The sequence below is a fragment of the Bidens hawaiensis genome, unplaced genomic scaffold (assembly GCF_021521415.1).
Source record: "Bidens hawaiensis isolate Kalapana, Puna unplaced genomic scaffold, B.hawaiensis_p1.1 tig00050100_1, whole genome shotgun sequence".
Lineage (NCBI taxonomy): Eukaryota > Viridiplantae > Streptophyta > Magnoliopsida > Asterales > Asteraceae > Bidens > Bidens hawaiensis.
In genome coordinates this window covers 9952-22683 of record NW_027498991.1, presented here as the reverse complement: position 1 = coordinate 22683, position 12732 = coordinate 9952, and the positions used below count along the sequence as shown (strand labels likewise).

Here is a 12732-nt window from a genome sequence, read left to right as displayed (position 1 = left end):
AATTATCTTTTTTAAGTCATAATCAGTTTAGATATTTGATAAATACAACAAAAATTATGAGCGTCCCAAAAAATATTATTTATTATGAAACTAGGTTAGGTACATTGTGTAATACATTGTAACACTCCTTGCCAAAACGTCAAACATGTAAAAGTTGAGAATACGAAAGTTACAAGGAGGCGAGGTCAAAAGAGAGAAAAATATGGGGCTGTCATGTATTAAAAAATTATCCACTCGTTTTATTTAACCTTTGTATATTAGTTTTTTTTACATAATTAGTTTAGATATTTAACAAATACAGCAAAACTATGTGTGCCCGAGATTAGTGCCCGAGATAAATTATTATATACTAACTTTTAGCCCGCGTGTTACGCGGGTTACTTTTAAATGTTTTTTATTTATTGATTTAGCCCAGTTTGACTCGTTACCATGTACTGTTTGTTATTATACGTCATGAATTCATAAAATTCTATTAAATCCATAATTCATTGTTGTGATGTTATTTTTGTTGTTGTACATCACGAATTTATAAAATTGTTCTAAATTTAGAAATCATAATATTGTTAGTGATAACAATAAATTTTATTTCAAATAAGAAAAAAATTCTTTGAAAACGACATTTGTCGTTTTCTTAGCCTGTTTGTCATTTTTGTCTAGAATCAGTATCTTCACACCCTTTTTGCTAGTAACTCTTGATAGTGCGACATACAGCTGTCCGTGTGAGAAGACATCGTTCTTTAAGTACAAACCCACACTACCTAATGACTGTCCTTGACTTTTGTTTATTGTAATAGCAAAGCAAACTGATAAGGGATGTTGCCGTATTGTAAACGTAAATGCTATGTTCTTATCAGAAGGTGTTAGAGAGATTCTTGGAATAGAGATCCTCTCACCAGTATTATTCCCCGAAAGAATTTTCACTTCGATTACATGCGTATCCAAAGAAACAACCTGAAGCATAGTGTCGTTACATAAGCCTTTTTTATCAATATTTCTTAGAAGCATCACGGGTACGCCGAATTTTAGTATAAGCTTGTGGTTTGGCAACCCGGATATTTTAAGATAGTTAAGTATTTCAGTAGAGTATAAAGTTGGATTGACATTTCCATGCATATAGTCGGACTTAGCTACAGAATCGGAGCTTAAGTACTTAACAGGGTCATCAGGAAAGAATTCAAGCAGACGATCATTAATCTCATGAACAACCTCATTTGTTGGTGCAAGCAACCCCTTCTGTTGAAAGTATGTAGGGTCTTGGCTGCTGTTTAGAATGTCCAGATAAACAAACTGAATTAGCTTTATGGTAGGGTCGTCACATTGTTCAATAAGTAAATCATCTGGTATCTCTATTTTTGCCGTACTCTCATTAGGTCCACCGACTTTACCTTCTCCTATGGCTAGTAGCCATTTAGAAAATTTTTTGGTCTCTTCTATGTTAGCCGATATCTGACCAATTGTTAACCTTAGGTTTCTTGTTAATCTAAGAACACGACAATGATGCCAAATATAGGACGAGCACAGAGAGGCGTTTACTATTTGTTGTCTGCTTCCTTTCTACATTACCGGCAGAATCTGTCTGAAATCGCCTCCAAAGACAATAACCTTTCCTCCAAATAATGATTTTGACTTTAAGACGTCTTTGCAAGCTTTGTCCAGAGCCTGAAATGCGTCTTTGTGGGTCATTGGGGCTTCATCCCAAATTATTAGCTTTGTTTTTTCTAATAATTTGGCCTCATTTAAACCTCATTCTATTACGCAAGATGAGTCCTCGTTTAGGTTAATCAGAATATGAAATCTGGAATGTGCTGTTCTACCTCCGGATAACAATAATGATGTGATTTTGCTTGATGCAACGTTTAAAACAATATTACCTTGGGATCGTATGGCTGAAGACAATGTCTTCCATAAATATGTTTTCCCTGTCCCACCGTGACCGTAAACAAAAAAGGCACCACCTTTATTCTGCTATATAGCTTTCGTTATTATGTCAAAATAGTTTTCTACTCTGAGGTTATAAATCTAAATAGCTTTTCAAATTTTGTCATCTCAATTTGTTGATCGTATGATTGTTCGTCTAGAATAAGGCAATTAATGATAACAAATAAGGACTCTTTATCAGGAAAAGGCATTGTCTCATACCTTGTTAGACTTGAGTTTTTTTGTTGTAGGATTTTCTGGATTTCGAGTAACGTAAGGTTCTTGATTTGGTCTTTTGTCAGCTGTAAATTTGTAAAAGGTTGTTGGTTGTTTTAAGAGTGTAACGCTTAAAAATAATTTAACACCTAACATATATTGATCAAACAATAACGATTATCGAGTTTAAATTTTTAAGATTTATGAAATATTAAATAATAGATTAAATAATATTATGTACAATGTTTGTATTAATATTATTAGAGTCTAGAATTTTTATTAATATACTTATTTAAAATAATGTGTTATTTTAGTTTCAAAATTTAAATTTAATTAATACGCCTCCAAATTAAATACTTATGATTATGTGTGACATAATCATAAAATATTATTCATGGGTTTTTAATGAAGCAATATTAACAAAAATTAAATTTTCCAAGCTGATCTAGCCAGGGGCTCTGCCCATTGGAACCTGCTAGGGGCTGCCACCACTAAAACCTCATAACCGGGGTGCTGCCCCTGACCCTCTTCTTGGGTTCCGCCCCTAACATCATAGTAGACTAAAGCAAGCGTGCACTATCCACATTCCAAAGTTACTTAATGTTTATTATGATTACATTAATTGGTCAAAACTTGTTTAATGTTTATTATGATTATATTAATCGTTCAGTTAATCCAATTACACTAAAATACTAACAATTATCAAATGCGTTATTTGGTGAACTAACAACATAAGTTACTTTGATCGACAAATACCCATTTTGAATAGTCAATAGTATTTTGGTTGAATAAGATAAACTACAACTTTTGACGTATATTTTATTAATTTTTTTAAATGTTAATTTTTTTTTTCAGAGTCTTTTATTTAATATTTTTTTTGAACTGATTATATTATTCGTTTTTAGTTTGTTAGAATTTGTAATAAACTATTTTGAAAATATTTATTTAAATTTCATTTCGCTAGTAAGTTTATTAAAAATTTTGAAAATCTTATTTTATGGATATTTTACAGAATTCTCTATACGGGGTTGTTTTACATTATTTGTTTATAATATTTATATATTTTTTTGTATTTGAATTTAATTTATTGTAAGGAAGTTAATAATATATTTAGGGTTTAATGATGAAAGAGTTTCACAAATAAACGAGATGTTATAACCCGATTTATAAGCTATTTGATTTGGTGAGACCCATGATCCGCTTAATTTTTTTTACTATAAAATTGTTTTTTAACTATTAATAATATCTTTTTTAGTATATCTCTATGTTGTAAGATTTTCATATCAAATATTTGGTGAGATTAAGTTTTAATTTAATGAGATGTTATAACCTGTTTAAAGGCTATCTGGTTTTTGTGAGACCTATGCCCGTAAATTCGGTTCAAATTCATGAGAATCCTCCATTTACAAATAAAACATCAAAAATAATCTCTCGAATTGTTGAGGATATAACATCGGAACCATGTATTACGGATGTTGTTTTATATTTTTCAATTTTTAATATTTTGGATTTTAAATTTCTTTATTTTAAGAAAGTTAATAATATACTTAGGCCATGTTTGGGATTCCTTATTTGCACCTCCTTTTGACTTATATAAGTTGTTTTTGATAAGTTACTCCCTCCAAATTTATCAAAACCTCCTTTTTCCTTCTTTAAAAACTTAAAAAGGTCACATTACCCAACACCTTTTTAACTTATAAAAGTTAATAAGTTGCAAGAAGGAAAAATAAGGAATCCCTAACACCCCATTAGGAAGTTGGTTTTGATAAGTTACTCCTTCCAAACTTATCAAAACCTCCTTTTGCCTTCTTTAAAAACTTAAAAAGGTCACATTACCCAACACCTTTTTAACTTATAAAAGTTAATAAGTTACAAGAAGGAAAAAAAATAAGGAACCCAAACACCCCATTAGGGTTTGGTTTGATGATGAAAGGGTTTCACAAATAAATGATATGTTATAATCTGTTTAAAAGCTATTTGGATTTGGTGACCCATGACTCGTTTATCTTTTGTACTATAAAATTATTTCTTAATTATAAATCTACCTATATAATAAAAGAGTGGATTTTTAAAAAACCTTCCTTTTTTATATTTAACAAGGAGTCTTCAAAATGCCACATATCAATTCCTATTATTTTTTAATTATTTTAAATTCAAAACTCAATATCTTTCCTTTTATTTTAAATTAACAAGAAGTTTTCAAAATGGTACATGACAAGTGGATTTTCCATCAAATTCTCCTTCTATTTTACATCAAATTTCTTCAAAGTTTCACATGACATTTCTTAATTATTTTAATTACTTTAATTCAATTTCAAAATCAAACTTGCGATGCCTGTCATATTCAAAAATTTTTTCATCTCAATTCACATGTTCTTAACCTTGCAATCACTATCTACCTATCACATTGAAATTCATCAGTATTCAAGGTAGCTATCAGACATTTGTAATAAGATTCACGTATTCAATTGTTTCACCTTCACAGATTCAATCGGGTTAACATCCTCAATCGGAGTCAGTCGATTCACCTACACATATTCAATCAGATTCAATCAATTCACAGGTTCATTCGATCAATCTACGAGTCATATAATCTGATTCACGTAGTTGATTTATATGTAATCCTTTGTCTTTCAATTGAAACCCTAATTCTATGATCATTATATAACATCGATTTTTTACTTAGAGATATATTACAAACAAAATAAAGTACGTCATCAGTTATCGATAAGTATTATTTAAATAAAGACATATTATCTTTAAAAACACACATTAAACTATCCAAAAAGCAAGTTGATATAGTTCAAGATTTAATGTTTAATAGATTAACAAGTAAATGTCTTCGAATATGAAATGTTTTGAATTACTTTTATTCTTAGTTGATTGTTTTCGAAGAACTATAGTCTTTTTATTATTTTTAAGGAGATGATATGTTCTACATTTAGCAATACTACTTTGTGAATATCTCTATCTAATATTATTGATGGTATATATCTCTAAACTCTTATTCTTATTATTGATTACATAATAGTTATTTATTTATTCAGTAAAATTACCATCTTTAATTTTTTTATTTTTTTACAGGTATCACCAATGAGAATTTTTAATCTCTACACAACAAATAACACAACAAAGATTGACCATAAGTTGTAAGTTTCATTTTTTTTAACTAGCCATGTTACTATCACTATTATATCATATTATATATATTTTTTTAAAGTTTAGCTAACTTAAAGGAAAACCGAATGATAAGAAAAATGGTTTGTGATAACAAAAAGAAGAATCCCTCCCAAATATATTATCAGTCTCCACATCATAATACAACTTTATATCACCCTTATCATACAATTAGTTGTAAGTAATTTTAAATGACCGGCTTAGGGTCATGTTTAGTTCAAAATAATTGTAAGTAGTTTTATTGAAATTTAATTGATATAAATTAAAATTTCCGGTACATATATTGCGATGACTGTAAACCAAAGTTAAGAAAATATTTAGAGAATTGTAATTTATATGCTTACTTAAAGTAGTATAATTGCTTATATAATATGAAGCCATTATCTATCTTATTATGTATATATATATATATATATATATATGTTTATTTTATTTTGTTTTATTATATCTTTGACCAAACCGTGTGTCACATGGGTTCTAACCTAGTAATATATATATTTTTAAATCAGATATTAATTTTTAGTATATCCCTATTTTATAGGATTTTCTAATCAAATATTTGGTAAGATTAATTTTTAATTTAATGAGATGTTATAACCCGTTTAAGAGCTATATGGGTTTGGTGAGACCCATACCCGTGAATTCGGGTCAAGTGCATGAGAAGCCTCCATTTACAAATAAAGCAATCTGATGACTTGAGAGAATTTAGAGAGCAACCAGAGAGCTTTTAAAGGCTTTCGTTTATATATATCATAGATATTAACTTGAAAAATTATTATATACATTATCATTTGGTGTTCGTATTTTTCAATTTTTTTTCATCTTATCACACTTGTTATCAGACGTGGGTCTTTCCCGCTTCCACACACAACCATGTACAATATGGTGACTGTTTGTTAAGAATTGGTATAGTACAGGAACAAATGAAATAATATTGATTGTATTGCTTAATTCTTCATTACATGAAAAGCTATCTATTTATACAAGAAAACATAAATTAAACAAGGTAACATAATCAATATTTGCTGATCGTACGTAGGATAGACATTAGCTGGAGAATGTCCTGATCTTTTATCAAGGGAAATGATGTTTGACTGATCCCGTTAGTTATTTCCATTCTAACACTCCCTCTCAAGTTGATTAGTGGAATCATCACAGTTCGACTTGGCCTAGCAGTTACTGAAGATTCTTCCGTTGACAGCTTTTGTTAATATATCTGCTAGTTGGTCTTCTGATCGAACGGAAGGAAGTTCAATAATCACCATTTCCAATTTTTCTTTAATAAAGTTCCTATCAACTTTGATGTGTTTTTGTTTATCATGTTGTACTGGGTTTTTGCAAATTTGAATTGTTGCTTTATTATCACACATAATCCCGCTAGCCATTGTTGGTGGGAACCTGATTTCAATTAAGAGTTTTTGTATCCATACTACTTCTCCCAAACCCGTGTTACTTCTCTGTATTCAGCTTCTGTGCTTGAAATGTCAACTACCTTTTGCCTTTTGCTTTTTGCTTTTTGCTTTTTGCTTTTTGCTTCTCCACTTGGCAAGATTCCCACCGACTAGAGTGAAGCACCCAAATGTCGATCTTCGGTCTCCTTTATCCCCCACCCAGTCTGCATCGTATATGTTTGGCTATCCAGATTCCCATTTGGTTTGAACAATACTCCTTGGCCAATTTTTCCTTTGAGGTACCTGATAATTCTCAATGCTGCTTCCATATGGGCAACTTGAGGTTGGTGGATGAATTTGCTCACTACCCCTACCGCATAGGCTATACCTAGTCAAGTATGTGAGAGATAGATAAGTTTTCCCACCATCCGTTGATACCTTTCTTTATCTACAAGTTCGGCTACCTCTACCATGTGGAGATTATAATTAATAATCATTGGAGTGTCTGATGGTTTGCAGTTAATCATTCCTGTTTTTGCCAATAAATCGAGGATATACTTCTTTTAGCAAATGAATGTCCCTTGTTTGGACCTAAGCACTTCAATTCCAAGGAAATACTTAAGCCTTCCCAAGTCTTTCGTTTCAAATTCAAAGAAAAGGTTCTCCTTTAACTTTGTCATTTCTTCTTTATCATCCACTGTAATAATCATATCATCAACATATATAATCAAATAAGCTATAAGTTCTCCTCTTTGTTTAATGAAGAGAGTGTGATCATACTCGCTTTGTTTAACGTCATATTTTGTCATAGCCATGTTAAACCTTCCAAACCATGCTGTTGGAATGCTTTAACCTGTATTGATATTTCTTTAGTCGACATACTTCCCTTGCTTTAAGTTTTCCCATGAACATGGGTGGTCTCTCCCCGTGAACTTTTTCTTTCAATTCTCCATGTAGGAAGGTGTTCTTCACGTCAAATTGATGGAGGGTCACCCTATATTTGCGATTATTGGGAAGAGGACCCTGATTGTACTAATCTTAGAAAATGAAGAGAAAGTTTCGAAGTAATCTATCCCGTAAGTTTGAGTGTACCCTTTGGAAACTAACCTTGCCTTGTATCTTTCTCGGTTTATATTTGACGAAGAACACCCGACGACACCCGACGGGTTTCTTCCCCTTGTGGGAGGGTACATCTTTCCCAAGTGTGGTTTTTGAATAGTGCCTCCATTTTGACTTCCATTGCTTTTTCCAATTTCTTGACTCAAGAGCTAGGTCAATACAGTTTGGAATCGCTTCAGATATAAAGATGAAACAAAAGCCTTAGCCTCTTTAGACGAATTTCCCTCGGCTATATTAGCCACAGAGTATCTAGAACCTCAACTCTCTTTTTATGGAGAATATTGTTTGATAGGACTCCCCTGTTCATTATTGGAGGACAAATTTACCTCTCGGTTGGTACTTCATGACTTGGTGCACTTTGTTCTTCTTGTGAAGGTGCACCTATTTGTTCTTCTTATAAGGATGCATCATGTTCTGTGACTATCTCAAGGTTCTCATGATTAAACGCCTCAGAAGAGTTATTTTTCAAAAGGGTTTCAGAGTTACTTACCTCGGATGTTAGCTCGGGAGAATCATTCTTGGTGACACTGATAGGAATAGCCAAGGATGGTGAGACTTGTGGGAGGTGGTGATGATGGTGACTCGGTTTGGGTACTATGATTAATCTCTTCTAATGATGGTACATATTTTAACCAAGTCAGTGTGTCGTAGTCTCTATCCACCTGATCATTGTTTTTGGGTGTAGAGGAATTATGTTTCAAGAAAGTTACAGTTCATGGTGGTGAGCATGCGACGTTTCTTGGGAATGTAGCATCGGTATCCTTTTTGGTTAACACCATAACCAAAGAATACACATTTTTCAGCGGAAAGATCAAGTTTGGTACGCATGACCTTGGGTATGTGGTTAAATATAAAACAATCGAAGACCCATAGTTGAAGAGTGAGGGCTGGTGGGAGCTTAGTAAACTTGGATAAGGCTTGGAGAGGGGTTTTTAGTTTGAGGGTGTTGGTTGGAAGACGGTCTGGGAGATACGTAGCCATAGAAATAGCCTCGAGCGAGAAGGATTTAGGAACTTGGGATTCAATTAGTAGAGCTCGGGGTATTTCTAAAAGAATGCGGTTTTTCCTTTCAACAACTCTGTTTTGTTCGGGGGTATGGGTGCATGATGTTTGGTGAATCATCCCTCATCTTTTTTAAAAAATATTTCATAGAATTTATTCACAAATTCACCATTATCAGATTGTAAGACCTGAATGTTTCTTTGAAATTGGGTTTTCAATCATAGTATAAAACATGATGAATTTAACAAACACTTCGGATTTATGTTTTAAAAAATAAATCCACGTCATTTTGGTACAATAGTCAACAAAGAGTAAAAAATCCAAAAAATTTGTCCCCCATCAATAGGAGCTGGACCCAAAACATCCGAATGGATGGATGAGGGGGAAAGGTAAGTTAGCTTTCGTCTCACTTGGTTTGTAAGTTGATTGATGGCTTTTTGCTAACAGACAATCTCACAATCCAATTGACTATTTGAAGGAAAAAGCTTGGTAAATAAAATGTGTAAATACCCGGTGGAAGGATGTCCTAGTTGTCTCTGTCGTAGCCAAGGTTCCTGAATTGTAGTGCCATGAGCTAACATCGTGGTACCTTGTCGAGTCACCTCGTCCATGTAATATAACCCTTGTCGTTTAGTGTCATGCCCAATAATTACTCCCGTACTGGTATATATCCTATAAAATGAAAAATGTAGGATGCATTAGAACTGTACAGTTGAGTCCTTTTGTCATGTGGCTTATTGAAAGTAGTTTATGTGATAACGATGGAACATAAAGGCAATTAGGGAGTCTCAATGTCGGTGAAATCTCCATCGTTCCCCCTTCTTTTACATCCATTATTCCTCCATTTGTCATTTGTATGCGTGTCTTCCTCGGCTTTAAAGACGACATAAAATCCAACAATTCATAAGTTATGGTGTCGATTGCCCACAATCAAATATCCGATTTATCTTCCTTTTCAAAATGATTTTGAGCCATACTTGCATTCCCCCTTTTTGAAGGGGTTGTTTTTGTTTCCTTTATCTTCCGGGGAAGTAAACTGGAAGAAGATATGTTAAAGTTTAAAGAGACGGGGTCACCTAGTTTTGTATTTTGAAGATGGAAATTAAAGCCATTAATGAACATATTGGCAAATTGGGTTGATAGTTCTGACCCGGTTTACGGCAGCCCAGTTTGTTTTGGATATCAGACAAGAAAAAAAAAAGGATAGCCATATTTGATGAGCAGGTTGGTCCTAGAACCAAGAACACCACTTTGATGTCATGTTAGGAATTTGCATAGTACAGGAGCAGATGAAATAATATTGATTTTATTGCTTAATTCTTCTACATGAAAAGCTATCTATTAATACAAGAAAACATAAACTAAACAAGGTAACATAATCAATCTTTGCTGTAATCGTGGGCTACACTTTAGCCGGAGATTAACCTGATATCTTATTGAGGGAAATGTGAGTTTTGGGTATATGTTTTTTTTTTTTTTTTTTTTTTTTTTTTTTTTTTTTTTTTTGAAAAGCCAAATATATTAAAAAACCAAAAGAGGACCACTTACAAGAGGCAAGTAGCCAGCAAACAAAGGAAAATAAACAGAAAAAACTAAAGAACACTACAACATAGGCGATCGACGACCCACTATAATGGGAAGTTAACGAAATTGAACCTACACCATCTCTCCCAATCCAAACATGGCCTCTTGCTCCTTTGTTTAACCCATAAGAACGACGCCGATTTGATCTCAACTACCATCTTAGACATTGAGAAAGGGATGTTAAAAATTATATTATTCCTCGACAACCATATCATCCAACATGTTGTTGCCAAAATACACTGAACCGCCAAACAAGTTTCATTGCACTTGATGATTTTTCTTGGAAATTCCATGATTTCTTCAACTGACTCAAAATTCGTTCGTCTAGGAAGCTTCACCCAATCAAAGATAATCGCCCAAATATTAATGAAACCTATACAACGAACAAACAAATGCTGTGTGGTCTCCGGAACTGAACCACAGACTGCACAACATAAATCCCCCACATTAATACCCTTTGTGCTTAAAGCATGCTTGGTAGCAATACGATCCAACAATAGGCGCCATATGAAACAATTTATTTTAATGGGTAACCACTTGAGCCAGAAGGTAGAGTTTTGCACTTGTTGATCCGCATTATCAAGTTCCCACCGCAGCGATTTAACCGCGTAGTTTGAACGTGTGCCATCCCACTCCTTCCACAACCAACAATCCGGATTCAAGGAAACAACCACCGAAGAAATAATCCTGATGCAGTTTTTTAAATCAACCTTACGTTCGGGCGAAACGGGCCTCCTTTCCCATCTCCATTTCCACTTCATTTCATTTTCAACCCATTCATAACATTCCATTAGCAATATATCTTTTTGTTTTTCTAACATGAGCAAATCTGGAAATAACACGTTTAGCGGAAGTTCGCCAACCCATCTATCAAGCCAAAATAATGTTTTATCCCCCTTTGCCCAACTTCACTTTTAACCTTTCCATCATCCTAATGTTGCCATTATTATTTTCTTTATCTTCTTGGTAAATCTGCTTCCATGAGCCACCTAGTGAGCGCTTCGCAAGTACCAATTCCCACTTGTGAGACCCTCTATGAATAGAAGAGATAACTCTTACCCATAAGGACCAATTATCCGTTTTAAGTCGTGACAACCATTTCGCAAGTAATGCTGTGTTCATTGCTTTTAGACTGCCAACTTCCAAGCCGCCCCTATCTTTTTCCTTTATAATTTTCCTTTGGGTATATATGTGTGTGAATGAATGTCTTAAAAATGAAAGTGGTAAAAACTTGTCCCACATCGGATTGGGAACAAAATGAAGAGTGGTTTATAAGGTAAAACCTTTACTACTCATTTGAAGCTTTGTGATGTGTTTTACTGCAAATCCTACCTACGTGCAGCAGGGGTGCAAAATTGAGTTTCTACACTAAAAATCCTTTGAACTCGTGCGTGCCCGCACATCTCGAGGAGTGAGAACAAGAATGCAGCTCTGAAAACCCGGGCCCGCGTGAGGCAATTTTTTGCATTTGTTTTGGAGAATTCAGAACTGTGGGTCAATGATTATTAATGATCACTAGGTTAGAGCCCGTGTTCTACACGGGTGAAAAACATAATAAAAATAAAAAATTATTATATATAATACGTAAATTCAATTGTTTCATATAATAATTTTTATTTATGACTTTTTTTATTAAATTTTTGATATATTATGCACTATAATTTTAAGTTAAAAACCAAATCTTGATGATTGATTTATTTCAAATAAAACATTCATATCGATATTTTTATATTAATTATTGTGTGTATATAATAATAATATTTATAACAAATTGTTGTCACATATTTAAAAACTAAATTTACAAAAACTAAGGTTTTGTTGTAAAAGAAAATAAATAAAAATATATTATATTTTAAAATAAAGAGAAAAACGATGAATAATCTTAAATGGTTGTGTTAAAAAATATGAGAAGACAATGTTATATTGTGAATTATGAAAATGTTAACAATTAAATATAATTTTGGTTTTATACTTGAAGAAAGAAATCACATTTATACATGGTAAGGCAAGAAATCAAACACAATTACCATTTTAGTGGAGTTGGTAAACACATTTGGTTTGAAACATGAGGTCTTAGGTTCGAAACTTGTATCACACAATAATATATTTTTCAAAATTTTATAAAGCCATACGGGTCATGAGTTATAATAGGAAAATGGGTCATAGGTCATAATATAATAGGAAATAGCGACATGACATCTGCTTGGCATCCTATGTGTAGTGCCTAGTTAAATGCCATGTAGACAACTTGTGTTGCTTTAATAGTATAGTTAAATAAATCTCTTAATGAGTATTATTATTATTTTCGGTTTCATCTGCTGCACTA

General features: G+C 32.8%; 1 protein-coding gene across 1 annotated transcript; it reads right to left on the bottom strand.

Annotated features, from left to right (window-relative positions):
* Positions 1–582: 582 nt before the first annotated feature.
* Positions 583–1683, bottom strand: LOC143598422 (uncharacterized). The gene is made up of 2 exons (XM_077076641.1): positions 1564–1683; positions 583–1446 (listed from the first exon to the last, which is right to left on the bottom strand). The coding sequence occupies exons 1-2, from the start codon at positions 1681–1683 to the stop codon at positions 583–585; spliced, it is 984 nt and encodes a 327-aa protein (XP_076932756.1).
* Between the last annotated feature and the right edge of the window lie 11049 nt (positions 1684–12732).